This window comes from Neocloeon triangulifer, unplaced genomic scaffold (genome assembly GCF_031216515.1).
Source record: "Neocloeon triangulifer isolate White Clay Creek 2 clone unplaced genomic scaffold, ASM3121651v1 ptg000009l, whole genome shotgun sequence".
Classification (NCBI taxonomy): domain Eukaryota; kingdom Metazoa; phylum Arthropoda; class Insecta; order Ephemeroptera; family Baetidae; genus Neocloeon; species Neocloeon triangulifer.
This window is the reverse complement of record NW_026775551.1, coordinates 5,037,066-5,051,948: the sequence shown is the minus strand read 5'-3', so window position 1 is coordinate 5,051,948 and position 14,883 is coordinate 5,037,066. Positions and strand designations below refer to the sequence as shown.

The following is a 14,883-nucleotide window of genomic DNA, read 5'->3' as shown; positions in this document are numbered from 1 at the left end:
GCATAAAATACGTTTATAGTCGATGCCGTATTTTGATAAGGAAGCCTTTAACTACATTTATTTGCATAACGCTCTGCGGCGCAGATTTCATTCTCTTTATGTTCGGCCACGGGAAAAGGATGCACCTTCAAGTCGATAAGAGCCAACGCAATTTTGATATATTCATACATAATAGTAAAAATGCGGATAATGTGTTTTCCGTGTTTAATTTTTACTACCTGTGTCGTTCTACACGTAATAATTCACGAGTGCTGTCGGATTTGGGGCCACTGTACGCTCCTTGAGTGGCTGTAAAAATATAACACATTATATCTCGTTTACGAGGAGTGAAAATTACTACTGTTGCTTGGTGGCAAAACTCATTTCGGCCCTTTGAAACTAATAGCTTCTGTTTTTACGGACGGCGCGCCTCCAGCCATCAAAGGGTGCGACTACGACCAACTTTCGAAAGTACCTGCTCCCATGGGTTTGCAAGGATGAGAAAGTTGTTGAAATCCATTTTCTTTACACTATTAAACACACACAAGAAAACCCAAAATTTGATTATGCAAGATCATTTTAAAAACAATGAAAATATGTATGGAACATTTAATTTCAGCGTTTGTTGGGTTATATTTTAAATAATGATAGTGGGTATACTCACGTAATTTATTTAATATAATTAAATATTAAAAAAAAAAATGTTTTCGTCCAATTTAATAGTGGATTCATATTTTATTTTCTTTAGAGGTTCTTTTAGTTTTGCTAAACTCATTATCAATCAAGGTATTCATTTTTGATGAAATAAAATACGACATTCTCAGTGAAGATGAGCATAATTAAATTATTATTTAAATATATATTTTCTGTAATATGAAGTAACAACAAATTCGCTCATCTCCACCGAGGAAGACATATTTTATGTCATAAAATTTTGTATATTTAATTATCTTTTAATAAAAAATTCTGTCAGGTTCTACATAAAAAAGTTAATGCGCTGGGATGACTACTTTTCATAAAGCCGAAATTGTTATTTTGTTGCTTTGGAAGTAATTTTTTGTCCTTTGAAAATGCTGATGGGGAACAATGAACTTATATTTTTTTCCGTGGTGTTTCAAAAGAACAACTTGCTAATGGCTTTTTTCAATACGCTTAAGAAAAAGTAATTTTATGTTATAAAACAAAGCAAACAATATTCAATTTTATGTCTCTTTTATATCGATTCTTTAAAAAAAAAGCTCGTGTTAAGAAATCATTCCTCCTACGAGTCTTGCGCCTGCAAATTATGAATTATTTTCTATTAGAATTTGAGAAATAATAATTTGAAGCTGATTTACATTGCAGATGAAGTTGATATTGTTATTATTGCATTTGAGATTGAAGAGTCCGTTTTCCTTTTCATCGGTCATGCCGTTTTGGATGGCCACGCAATCACCGCTGTCATTTTTAGGAAAACCGACCTTCCACTTGACACCGGTCCCGATCACTTCCTTCTCCGGACACCAAACAAAAGCTTTACATTCTTGTGAGTAAATTCCACTAGTCCAAAACACGAAAGCAGATGTGGCTTTTGACTCTGTATTAAATGAAAAAAGTTAATATTATATACACATTTATAGAAAAATTTTAAACTTCTTTCCGCTGCGTGAACCTCTTTGATGCAGGTCATTATCGCAGCAGAGTTTGGTGAAACTAGGGTCATATTGAAAACGCAGCAGCTGTCTTTTGCTTCCTTAACCAGTTTCTGTTAAATTTTGTTTAAATTTATGAGCTTGATTGAAAGTTTTTCAAATGCCACACTTTGTAAAATGAAATAACCATGCGTTGGTCACAAGTCTCTGATGCAGCATAAATCTTCGGAATGGCCACTGTGATAATTTTTTAATTTTAATAATTAAATTTAATCAACAATTAGACTTATTTATCATCTTTAAAAAGAACTCACAAACAGCTCGAGTTTTGGCTAAGTTGGCTTTGTCCTGAGTAAGGTGCGGTTTTTACAAATACATTTAAAGTTCAGTTGCAAAACTTACAACATCCGTGCACTTTGGCTGAGGACAAACAGCTTTGTTGCAATAAGTTTTGCCAGAGTCTTTTGCTAATTAATTATAATTAGACGCAATTAATGCAGAATAACTTTGACTACCTGGGTCTGTGGTTTTTTGGTTGTTTGTTGTTGTCATTGTAGTTGCTGCTGAGGTTGTTGTCGAGTTGCTCAGGTCTGCAGATGATATTGTTTGCGAGTCGGGGAACTCCAGATTCTCTGCGATGCTCTGCAATTTTCTAATCAGCGCCAGCAATGCCTCTCTCTTGTTTGCACCATTGCTCAAAACATTGTTCTGGTAAAATCACACTTTTGTCAAACAAAACATGTTAAAATTTTTTTAATTTCAAACTCACAGTAATGCAAAGGAACAAAAGTACGCTGCTCCATTTGAGCATCTCAATTCAAAATAAATGTATAATCATCGGTACTGCGACTCCACACATAAAACAAAATTCGCACGAACTGGGAGACAAAAACTGAAAAATCGGTGAAACGCATGGGGGCTATGACGTTGTACATCCGCTGCATTGTTAAAAGTGACCGGAAAAAGTGGATGACAGTTGGAGCGACCGAATAATTAATGTGAAACCAGCTAGGGAATCGACTGTCTGTATTTTATGACTTTTATTATTGTCGCTATAAAAATTCAGTTTCGATCATAAAATTTATTAAAATATTTTAATCAGATCCATGCAGAGGAAATAAAATAATTTTTTATTTTAAAGATACATTAAATGCAGAAGTTTGGAAGAATATAAAAAAGTAAAAAAAGTGGTTACTTAATGGTGAAATTTGAAGCGTTTGTTTGTTAAGAGGATTTTTAGTATTTATTTTAGCTCTCCAATAGGATTTGTCAGTAGCTGGAAATTTTATGAGCAATTTTGGTGCAATGTTGAAATTTATAAACTTATTTAATGGTATGAATGTTTTCTAAACTTTAATATTTAGAAGAAGAAAAATTAATTCGGAAAATTGAGCTGCCATTTTCCGCCCTTGGACTGCAAGAAATCTTTGAGCAGCTATGCTTTAAAAAAAAGCCATTCAAGATGCTATCAAACAGGCATTAAATTTTGGAAAGATATTTTTTTCTTTGAGAGCAATAATGTTTGTTTGGTATAAATCAGTATAAATTAATAAATAAAAGTAATATTATTATTATTATTTATAATAATAATAATAATTTATTTTAATCATGTGCGTAAACAAACGATTAGGATTTAGTTGAAATATTTCTATGCCCAGGCAAAATATTGTGCAGTGATTTCTGCGTTCTCCTCTCGTGGAAGGCCAACAATATCGCGCATCATAACAATTGAGCCCAATGGATTGTCATATGGAATCTATTATGAAAAAAGGGTTAAAATTTAAGGCAGAGGTTTTTCTGTTTTTTTATTACCGAGTGTCCTGCACGGTTGATCCACCAGAAACTGAAGCGACCAAAACGTTTCACAAAGCCTTCAGTGAATCCATTTACAGAGAATGCGTTGCGGGGCGCTTGAATCCAGTCAGACACATTCGACCACTTCATATTCTCGGCCCAAATCAATTGACCTGAAAAAATTTAATGAAATTAACAATTAAAAAAGTTATTTACCAGGAGTGTTGCAAATCAAGTCAAGTTGCCCATTGTTTACAGCCACTGTAATATTTGTCTCTTCCAGCAACGTTTCAACTGAAAAATATATAGAAATAAAATATTATTCAATATTCATTACAATTAAATTAAAATTACCAACATCAACAGCTGGCTTCATAAAGTCCGCCCAGTTAGCTTGAAGAACGTCAGTGCTCTGATTATTCCAGTGATGCAAATAATGCAAAGTGGCATTCAGTTTGTCAAAAACTGGCCCGTTCATAAGATCAATTAGTGCCGATCCATCATTAATATCATCATCGGGGCGGAAATTTAAATCAAAGCCCCGTGCTATGAGGAAATCATATATAATTTAATATGATATAATTCCACAATTTTCTTACTTTGAACCTGATTATCATTTCTCCGATCTGATTTACCCCGTCTTGGAGAAGTCTTGTACATGATATTGTAAAAATCAACTTGATGCGTAAAAACCTTGATCAAGAATTCCATGTTGGACAAGCAACCAGTTGCTCTTTCCCATTTCCCTTCTTCAACGAGCGTGCGGCACTTTGCCGCGTATTCGTCAATCATTTTAAAACGGCGCGTGTCAATTAGGCCCTGAAAAATGAAATTTTTAAAATAAAAAAAGGGAGATATTAAATTTTTACAGCTTGCAGTAGGTAGGGAGCATAACTTGTAGTCGAGTCAATTGGAGATATCCAGGCTGACCCAAGAGCAACTCCTTTAAAATTGCTCTCTATTTCCCCTGCCCTCATGGCCTACGAGAGGAAAAAAAATTTGTCAACCAAGTATAATTTTTTGCTCATTAAAATATTCAATTTGAAAACACACATTAGCCATTGCAAGTCCAAAGTGAGCTGCCATTTTTCCGCCATAGGATTGCGAGAAACAGTAAACAGGCGTTTCTTTAAAATCAGGATACTTTTCATAAAATAGTTTCATGAATGAAACCAAGTCGAGAGCAATTCCAGTGGCATTGGTTGCCAAATCTTTTAGATCGTCTACGTATGAATAGCCGGAACCAACTGGATTATCCAAATATAGAACATTGACGTGGTGAACCTTTAACAAAATATAAAATTCCAAAAAAAATATCATTTTTTTATATCTCATTTTACCCATGAGGTATTTCTTGGATTCAATTCTAGATCAAGAGGACCCATGCCCTTGAAATTCCCATAACCTGAGCCACCTAAACCAGGTCCACCCTGAAGCCAAATTACAATAGGAATGGACGTTGGGTCACTGGCAGAAGTCGAGGTGAAAAGCCAATAAAACATGTGAGCTCCGGGCCTCACATCGAAATATCCCCAGTCTTCACCACCAGGGTCGGGAATGTTACTTTTGTTGGTCGGCGCCGGTTCAAAAAGTACTGACATTGCAACTGTAAAATTATAAAATCCTAAGTTATTGATGCGGAATAGTTAAAAAAAAAATCAATTCAATAAACCGCTCTGCTATTTTGTTAAAATTAATTTTGTAAAATGAAACAATACCTGAGCCATTGAATAAAAGGAAGAGAAGCAAGACCGTCCTTGCAAATAGATACATTTTGCTTGGATGGTGTTTGCAAACAACAGGAGGTCTCAATAACTTAATCTCACTTCAAAGGATTCACAGGATGTCCTTTACAGCCTGGTAATAAATTATAAGAAAGCCCTACGTTGAAACAATTTTTTTTTAATTCAAAAATCAAACGGCTCTACCAGTTTCGGTAACGGTCTGCGACCCTATGTCATGAGCAAGAAAAAAAATATAAAAAAAACAGCAAATGGAAAAATAACCTTCAATTTGCTGATTTATTATTTTTATTTTTCTTGTTCTTGACCAAAACTGGTAGAGCCGTTTGCTTTTTTTATTCAAAAATGGAAATAAAAAATAAATCAACAAAGACAAGGCTAGTTTTCTTCAATTTCCATGATTGTCTCCTTGAGTGCCAATTTCTTCATTAAAATAAAATACATATAAACTGTTAAATGTTCGGACATATTAAAATACACAACCTTTGAGAAAAGGGGTTTATCTGCTGTCACCAGGAGTAGGTCAGGAGCGACTGAAGCGGTTTAAATATTTCTTGTGCCTTTTTATATCAATTTTCTACCAATATTTCCTGTTTTTAAATACCATAGTCAGACTTGGTTGACGTGTCTATTATTCATGGATAAAACACAAGGAACGCGTAACCGCAATCGGGGCCACCCTTGCTTCGTCATCTATAGCGGACGTGCTATCTGACGTGCCTGATAATAATAATTTTCTTATTTAAAATAATTATTTTTTTTCTTTTAAACGCTGACTAGTTAAAGTGGTGGTAAATTAAGTTTAATAGCAAATAAAATTTATAATATAAATAATGTTCCACGATAATTTCCACGGTAGGGTTTACAACAACATGAGAGTGGGTCTTTTGAATAAAAATCATGGAAATTTGTTTACAAGTTTTCATCAAAAATGCTCATAAGGAATTGAGGAGGAAAAGATAAAATAAACAATATCATTATCGATTTTTACGATTTATAAGCAATCTTGTTAATCTGACGTTTTTTTTATTGATCAATTCGACGGGGAAAGAGCCGCGGCGTTTCTATTGTGCACAAGGAATAAAGAAAGTGTATCAGAATGGCTCGCAGGCAATCAGGGCCTCGCCTTTGCTGACGTGACGCGTTTAGATCGCTCAATCACCCGTGCGCATATCTGCAAATGCCATCAGCCAAAAGAGAGGCGTAGGCCGAAAATACACCCTCGACAGTTCAATCGACGCGAGAGAGAGATTGCCCTCTCGGCCACGCCCTGCCATTTCGCACTCACTTCCGGTCGCCGAAGGAGACTTTCTCGCAGAATTAATTAACTCGCGAATTTCGGAAAGAAACTTCCAACTCGGTGACAAGACTTGGCGGGGCAAAAATCCGGGCGAAAAATTAATTAAACTTTACGTCCCTCTTGCTTGCCTCTGAATTTATTACGCGCCAGTATGCAAATTAGACCGACGAGTCGATCAAGAGAGGGCGGCTTTTTATCGGAGGAGCAGCAGCAGTCTTGTTTTAATCTGCCACCAAGGCTTATTAAAATAGTTTCTCATGCGTAATTCATCATGTGAGCAGAGTCGGCGCGATTTCTGCTCGTCATTCAGCGCCCTGGCAACAGACAAATCTTGCTAAAGTCAAACGAATTAATCAGCAAAACCAACACGTGCGATGATTAATTAAATCGCGTTTATGTAAGTCATCAAACTTTGGCTTGAAACAGAAATTTGAGGAAAGCTTTGACTTTGACACACTTGGATGAACACTTGGCGGTGATGGTTTTCTTACATAAAATTGGCAAATAGTGTCGATATTTTGTGTACATAATGATAATTCAACAAGAACCTAATTAATATATAAAAAGTACTTATTAAATAAAAAAAGAAACGCCAAAAATGAATAAAAAATAAATAAGAAATAAAATAGAATCTTATTCTTTTTTCTTCCTAGTAACATTTTGGTTGCTTATTTGTAAAACTACTTTGAAACGTTGCACACTGTTTAACAAGTCACGAGTCTAGGTGGAAATTAATTAAAAAGGTCGCATAAACGTCTCACACCTTCTAACAAAGTTGTTAATTTTCAATTACATTGTCATTTCCTTAAGTTTTAAAAGAAATATTCATTGTAATAGGGTTTGTAAGATGGAATAATGAGAATTATCTATGAGAGTTAATTTTGATGCTATTTAAGGGCGTCAAAAGGTCTCTCAGCACAAGAAGCTAAAATTGTGTGGATGGGATGATTTAAAATTCCAAGCGCAGTCTGGAGGAAAGATGAAATGGCACTCGTGCAAATAATAAACGGCGAACGGGCGCAATAATTGTTTTGCACTGGCACGGGAGGAATTCAAAAATACATCAGGTGAGCCAAGTAGGCCATAAATCACTCGTTGGGGGTTCGCTCTGTATTCCGTCGGCGCACAACAACACGTGCAAAATAGCACAAACGGCCGGAGAAAGAGTCTTTTCTCCGGGGTGTTTTACGAAACGAAACTTTTCAATGCAAAAACTTGGAGAAGAAGAAAGGAGAAAAATTCATCTCTTCTCTCCAGAGCTGCTGTTTTTCGTCAGGGAAAATGCGCGTGTAACCAAGTTTGCTTCTCTTTCTGCTCGCGCGCGCCCTAATTCTCGGCCTATTGTGTTTTATTTTTCGCATGTGTCACGTACGGAAAGAAGCAGAGAGGCCTGAAAAAGGAAAAGAAAAATAATGCGCTTTTGTCCGCTGAGAGTAGCGAGGTGTCCGTCCATTTTCGACTCGGCCCTTATGCAAATGGGCCCGTCTCTGAGTAGAAACCGCATCCATATGAACCATCCGTCTGTCCGTCAGACCTCCCACCGCACATTTTCTCTTGAGGCGAGCACGTGTGGTTTCGCTGCATTTGCATCACATTCCCTCGAAGCAAAACTTTTATAATTAGTTTAATCATTAGCAGCATAACATTACGTCTGCAATTACATTTTATAACTTTAAAATTTAAAAAAAAATTATCTTACATCTTAATTGCTACTTTTAAATGTTAAGTATTAAAATATATATATAATTTTTATTTAAAATAACAATATTATTTGTTAATTTTACATAAACATTTAAATATAATTTATAACAATGTTTATTAACATAAAATTTTTTTAAACTACGTTTGTATTAAATTATGTATATAAATATAAATGCTGCACAATCATAATTATATAATATTCACGTTTAATTAAGAACAATTAAGTAGCAGCTTGTGTAGACGCTTTTACAGCCAAGTAAATATACATTACAATTTATCTATATTATCCCACATCAAAATTTAATAAATTTATTCTTAATTAGTAGCTAGACTATTTCATCCCTACGTGGACAAATTTATCTTATTTATTTATCAATGAAAAATTTCCGTTTATTTTCCCTCATTTCAATGCTTAGTACTGCCTGTATTGGTCATTGTAAATAAATTATATGATTTGAAGAAAGGAGTAAGTTGAATATTATAAAAACCAACTTCAATTTAAATGCACTAATTAATGTACAAATGCCAATATTGACACCTGTTGTATATTATTATAAGTTGTAATATTAATTACGACGATAGCAGCAAAAATATTCTGCTATAGATTATTATTATTTATTCTTCTCTGTCAGTACAAAGATCGTTGCTTGTAATTAAGTTCGACCAGTAGGTGCACAAACTTAATTAACGGACACACCGTACCGTACGTTTGTGAAATCGAACAACACCAATTCATTGTTGATGCAAACATAATGCAATTCAGCAAACAAGCCTCATCATCCTCACGGCTGCTATTTACCGGAGGAGTAAATTTGATTCACCAGCAGGCAACCTGTTTGACGCGCCGACTGCGCTGGTTGCATAAATTCGTTTGGTTTCACAAACCATGCCGACTGTTCCGTTTCTATAATAACTGTAATGGTGAAGGCTGCGAACATTACGCTCGAAACACACATCACTCCAATTCACGGACGGCGAATGCAAATGTAGTAATTTAATTTCCATTTATTGCAGCTTTCAAATGACGCCCTTTTCATGCCCGCGTCTACTCTGCGAGTTAAATATATCCTTTTTTCGTGTAATAAATTATTAACCGGTCCGTGGCAAGCGGACTAGCTCGTGTAATTTGCATGCTGATGCTGAATCACTGCAACTATTTTCTTTCCATGTATATTATTCACTACGCAATTACGCATTGAGAATGTTGCTTTTACGATAGATTTATTGCAAAGGCTAGTAATTTTCCACAGGTGCGCCGAACAGTTGATGCTGGGGACATCTCTGGCACGAAGGGTGCAAACTAGTGGTCTAAGGGTTCAGGGGCGCCGGCGCCATCGATCAAAAAGTATATTAAATTCTTTAAAATTTGTAACATTGCATCTTTCCTGCTTTCAATCTGTGGCGCTAAAACAATTCAGTAATTCAAGGTACGTTTTAGAGACCAAAAAACTTGGTAATTGTTGTTTTCTTTCAATATTTTACGTCATTAGATTTGTTGTGGTTTTTTTCTATAATTAAGTACTTGTTAAATATAATTTTCCAATTTAAATAATTAATACATTCCAAAATTACCAAAATCACTTCAATAAATTATTATTTAATAATACATAATTTTATTAAATACTTTTGTTTGAAACGATATAGTATAATGAATCGTAAAGCAACAATAAAGTTTTTTGTTACATAATTTAGAAAATTAAGAATGAAATAATTAAAATTATTTTTGAACTACAATACGTAAGTGATTAAAATTATGCGTGTAAAATATGTTTATATTTTATAATTATGTAAATATTTTAAGTGTAAAATATTTTTGTTTTTAAATTTAATGTTAAAATGTAAAAACTATTGATCTTTTGTGAATAAATTTTTCAAACTAAATAATTAATTAAAAAATTTTAATAAACATTTCAATAAATATAATTTAAAATTATGATAATCTAAATTAAAAAAAAAAATAGAGTAAAACAATGTTAGTTTATGCTCTCATTTTATTTTCATCCTAAAACAATTTTATAGAAAGAAAATGTTTAAATTCAAGATGATTGCCAGCTAAAATTGTATTTAGAAAAAGCGCCCCTGCCGCCGCTGACTGCAACCAAACGTAAACCGGCGAACGGGTTCATCTCGCGGCCACCCCGGCGCTGGCATTGTTGTGCTGGAGGTGGCTCGCTCTGGCGGCTCGTCGGCACGCACCCCTATCGATCAGAGGGTGTTTGCAGCAGTGGCAGGTCTGAGGACTCGCCATTGCTGAGTGGATGTGGTGCCGGTCGGTGAGAATGACTCTGGGTGCTCCTAGCCGCCTCCAGCCCAGTTCTTCGACCTGAGTGCCAGCGGCCCTTCGCAGCAGGTGCACCGCCTCCGCCCTGTAAGTATCCGTCCGAGGGGTTCACTGGGCCCGACCGCGCCCAATCCGGGCTGAAATCCGGCCCGAGGTTGTTTGGGCCCGCGAGCCTCTCCGCACCTGACCCGACGTACGGGGTTTTCCGCGGCCGAGCTTCCTCCGAGCTCTGCTTTTACGACGTGCTTCCGCGCGAGCCGAGCATTCGCAGCAAAAGTGTCGTTTCAATTTTATTCCGCCTCTTTATATATTTCATGAAATCGCGTCGGCGAGCTTTGAATGACCACCGGAGAAGGAGTTTTGTTTGCATTAAATCATTATTGTTAGGTGTTTGCAATGTAAAAAGTTTGAAAATTATTGAAGGAATCATTGGTTCATTCCAGAAATTAACTGTAATAAAATTCTTTAATTAATTTAAAAAGGGTGAAATCTTAAATGAAAAATTATAATTGAAGAGTAAAATCTTTCGAAAAGGATATGAGGCTTTTCTTTTTATTCAATTCATTTTATTTTTCTCCAAACAAGTCAAACAATCAATAGTGAAAAATTGGTTGGGAGAAAAATAGGCACACAGTGCTAGTGAACTTATTCATTACTTTTGATTAGAAAAAAGTTTATTTTATTAGTTTTTTCTTTCTTTCAAATTTGTCTGAAAATTTTGTTCTTACACAAATGAAGATTGAAAAAATATTATTCTTTCATTTAAAAAATCATCAACAAAAGAGATTTCGGCAAACTCAATAAAAAAGTTCATTACAAATTTTAATTAAAAATCGGCGTTATCAAAAATGTCGAATTGAAAGCCTTAATTTGTGATAATTGAAATAATTATTAAACTTTTGATGTGACGTTGGCGCAAAGAAACGTCAAGTTGCTTCTGGGGCAATTCTGGAAACCGAGATGCCAAATTGTTATCACCGTGAAAGGCCAATTTGGGGAGAGACTGATGACGGTGCGCGATTAGGCCGAAAAACGCTGAGTGAGCCTGTTTGCTGGTAATCTGCGAGGAGAAGAGAGCGAGAGCGGCCGGGCTAATACGCCAAATGAAAACTGCCAACTTGGCCAGACAAAATCAGCAGATTGCAAAATCAATTCGTGCTGGTAATGGGCAGAAAGCAGGCGGGCAAGAGAAAGCCTTTGTTTGCCCAAATCGCTTACATAAACACGACCAATAATTTTCTTTCCGCACCGCCATTATCGCAGGCTGTTGGCAAAAATGCACGTTTGTTCAGCGAGAGATAAAAGAAGGGCTGCTGCGGAGCTTCCTCCGATGCCAGTCTCTCTCTCTCCGTTTGCCCGTTGATTGCCGAAAGTGAAAATATCTGAATGTATGTTTCGGGGGAAATGCCTTTTATTTGGGGAAAAAAAATACTTGAGAGCACGTTTTACCTCTTACAAAAATCTGCAAGTCGAGCGCAATGAGGCACCAAGTGATGCTTCAATGGCATTTAACATCTCGCTTTTTGAATGTTTTTTTTTTTCAATATACTATTAGTTGAAGAAATAAATTCGTTTAATAATAATAGCCTCTCATTAGTAAATCAAATTATTTTCTTTCTGTTCTAAATATAAAAATATATTTTATTCGCAAAAAATTTATAAAAAGTTTAGTTTTCAAGGTAACAAATGACGAACCTAAATACACATTTTTTAACTTTTTCAGACCAGAGAAACTTTGACCCATACAAGGATACCTAATAAAAACAAAAGAGACTAAACAAGAAAAAATACAAAATAGTAAAAAAAAAAATATGATTGTGAAATTATATTATCATAAATATTAACTATATTTACTAAGATTAAATTAATTAATTTCATCTAATCATTATTCAATTTACTCAAATTAATTTGAAATTTTGCACAAATGAATAGTCTTCAACAGATTATGTTAGTAATTTCATGAAATTTTTAAACTTTAATAAATTCACGCACCAAGGTCCGTGCACCACAACAATGGAGCACATTTTGATTGTTGTCTCAGCCTACTGTTCAGTGGAAACGCTTTTTTAACCCAATCAGAACGCTCGGCAACAGTCAAAATTAGCTCTAATTGTTGTGATGCGCGTACTTGATTCACACATAAAAAACCAAAAACTCCGTGACGAGTTTTTTCCTTATATTTTGTAATATTGCGAAGTATTCAAAATTTTCTCTGTTTAAAAACAACGATTTAATGAGGTATTCATTCAATTTTTAAGTCTCACCAAAAACATAGTCAAAGTCAAGATAAATAAAGAAAGATGCATTGAACACCCCATTTATCCAAGAAAAATCATTTCTTCGAATTGTTTTTTCCGCGAAAAAGTGGCGCAGTCTGCGCGAATCGAGCATCAGCAGCACCGCGTTTAGAACGTGCTGGGGAGAGAGAGAAGTGTGTTTGCGAGTGCTTACGGAATATTGATGGAATATTTGTGTCGCACACACCCCGTAATACCCTCGCACACACACACACACACTGGCAGGGTGTTTGTCTCGTGAAAGAGCGAGAGCCAAACTTTGTCCAACTCGAACATGTTGAACATTATGTGGCCCAAGAGAGCCATGCACTGCGCTAGGTTTGTTAGTTCGGCGCAGAGTGCTAGGTTAAGTAACTGGGCTGGCCAGAGGTATACAAGGTGCTGGGGTATTTACTCGTTATTTGTCGTAATATGTGTGTGTTCAGCAGGGCTGCAGCATTATTATTAGCATGCTCGGGGCCGAGCATAATTCCGCCGTGCATGCGCCGTGCACAGGCTAATGGCGCTTCAAAGGGCCCAAATGAACTCATTACCGCCCTTTGTCCCCGCTTAATAGAGCTGCTTACCCTAACTGCACCTTCGCCAAACTCTTACGGGGCAATCAAATGTTCACTCGGAGACAAATTTCTCAGCCATGCGCAAATCCGGCAAGCGTTGATTTGGAATTGTTTGCAGTTTATCCTGGCACTGCAGATTGCGAGCCTAAACGCGAGTTTAAACTTTTGAACTTAATGATGCTTGTAGGCGGCTCGAGTTTGCAACGTGAATAGCCAAATTAAATATTAAATACATCTCCAAGTAGATGGGATGAAAAGATTTTAAAGAAGGCCCAACAAAAATAATATTTTTGAAATTGTTTGAAGAAACAAAAAAATGATCAGGAAATCATAAAAAACAATTAAATTTTTAATTTCAGTAAATATCCGGATTAAAAAAAAGTTTATTTAATAATAATAATTATGAATAATAAATTCACTTCTTTCAGGCGCTCATTGTGCTCTGTAAATTTATTATAAAATTGTTGTTGTTCACAATGTTTTTAGGATTTTATTTTTATGATTACTCTTTATGTGATACAATTTAATGAAGCAGATTTGTACTAGAAAAAGTCGACGATGAATTTTTCAATAAAATCATAAAAAAAGCAGAAAAGTAAAAACATTGTCGACTATCATGCAAAATTTGTATTAATTTAGGCAGGCAATTTTTCCTAAACAAGTAAATTTGAAGTAAGATTGTGCAGGAAAATTAATTACTATAATTCATGTGAAAAAGTATAGGTAAAAAATAAGAAACGTTGAATATTATGGTTTTGCAATGATGGTTCCAAGTTCCAACAATTTAAAAATTATTAAAAATTTATCAAAACTTATATAATTTGAAAAGTATCCATTTATTAAGTTATAAATTTGGATGATTGACATGCAAGTAAAGTTTTCTCTCTCTCCAGATTAATTCCAAAATGAGTGCCAATGAATGGACACTGCACAAATGAAAATATTTGATCAAAGCAGACAGATTCGTGCTTGCGTCATGGCAATGATGCACACACATGTGAAATTATTTACAAACAATATTTTTAGCCGCAGAGTAAGAGGGACTGATGCAAAATTAGCGTTTTGGAATTCAGCAAGATAACACAATTTGGCGGGTGGAGGCAGCATGGCGGCGGCGGCGGCGGACTCGCCCCAACCAACATTTCAATTAGCGCCGCACGCAGGAAAACGTCCCCGCGCCTAATTGACGTAATTGAATTATTAGACGCGCGCGCGTATCCAGCACGGCAGAAAAAAAGGCAGCTCGTGGGTTAATTTGCGCGGATCGGGCTTAAAAATGAGCCTGCGCCTGCTAATTAGGGCCATTACGGCGGAACAATGGAGAGAACCCCTTGCGATCGGTCGCACGCCGCCGCCGCCGCGCTTGTCAATAAAAACACCGGCGGACCGATTTGCATTTTCTGCATTGCAGATTGGCCTGCGAGGAGCTGTTTGTGTGCGAGTGGAATTCCGCCACTGAACGAGAGACACGCAATCGATATTAATTAACTATTGAATGCCTGATATCGGCGTTTCCTAATACTGGTCGTGGGAAGTGAATTTTGCCAAATATCTGGTGCAACACCAGCATAAAAGCTTTGCAAACCTGGCAACTAAATATA

General features: G+C 35.9%; 3 protein-coding genes across 7 annotated transcripts in view; 1 reads left to right on the top strand and 2 right to left on the bottom strand.

Moving 5' to 3' along the window:
* Nucleotides 1-14,883, top strand: part of LOC132195508 (glucose transporter type 1) — a 111,070-nt gene that overhangs the window by 31,597 nt on the left and 64,590 nt on the right. The window contains exon 1 of one of the 2 annotated variants that reach the window (XM_059617536.1): nt 10,385-10,515. The exons of the other annotated variant lie outside the window; for it this stretch is intronic. The gene's annotated coding sequence lies outside the window, so the exon portion shown is untranslated. Of the gene's footprint in view, nt 1-10,384; nt 10,516-14,883 lie in introns of those variants that run through there. 2 annotated transcript variants of the gene reach the window in all.
* LOC132195344 (uncharacterized) lies at nt 876-2,660 on the bottom strand. Of its 2 annotated transcripts, none has more exons than XM_059617286.1 (8): nt 2,380-2,660; nt 2,126-2,318; nt 2,013-2,071; nt 1,925-1,958; nt 1,780-1,847; nt 1,612-1,723; nt 1,317-1,555; nt 876-1,255 (listed from the first exon to the last, which is right to left on the bottom strand). In XM_059617286.1, the coding sequence occupies exons 1-8, from the start codon at nt 2,419-2,421 to the stop codon at nt 1,241-1,243; spliced, it is 762 nt and encodes a 253-aa protein (XP_059473269.1). In that variant the 5' UTR covers nt 2,422-2,660; the 3' UTR covers nt 876-1,240. The 2 variants fall into 2 exon arrangements, with proteins under 2 accessions (XP_059473269.1, XP_059473267.1); XM_059617284.1 differs by having other exon boundaries at nt 886-1,255; nt 2,013-2,077; nt 2,380-2,658.
* Nucleotides 3,227-5,700, bottom strand: LOC132195307 (retinoid-inducible serine carboxypeptidase-like). 3 transcript variants are annotated; one of them, XM_059617225.1, is made up of 10 exons: nt 5,630-5,673; nt 5,123-5,285; nt 4,745-5,010; nt 4,458-4,688; nt 4,274-4,384; nt 4,004-4,223; nt 3,759-3,950; nt 3,621-3,698; nt 3,423-3,577; nt 3,227-3,366 (listed from the first exon to the last, which is right to left on the bottom strand). In XM_059617225.1, exons 2-10 carry the CDS (start codon nt 5,175-5,177, stop codon nt 3,259-3,261), a joined length of 1,416 nt encoding a protein of 471 aa, XP_059473208.1. In that variant the 5' UTR covers nt 5,178-5,285; nt 5,630-5,673; the 3' UTR covers nt 3,227-3,258. The 3 variants fall into 3 exon arrangements, with proteins under 3 accessions (XP_059473208.1, XP_059473209.1, XP_059473210.1); XM_059617226.1 differs by having other exon boundaries at nt 5,123-5,261; XM_059617227.1 differs by lacking the exon at nt 5,123-5,285 and having other exon boundaries at nt 5,630-5,700.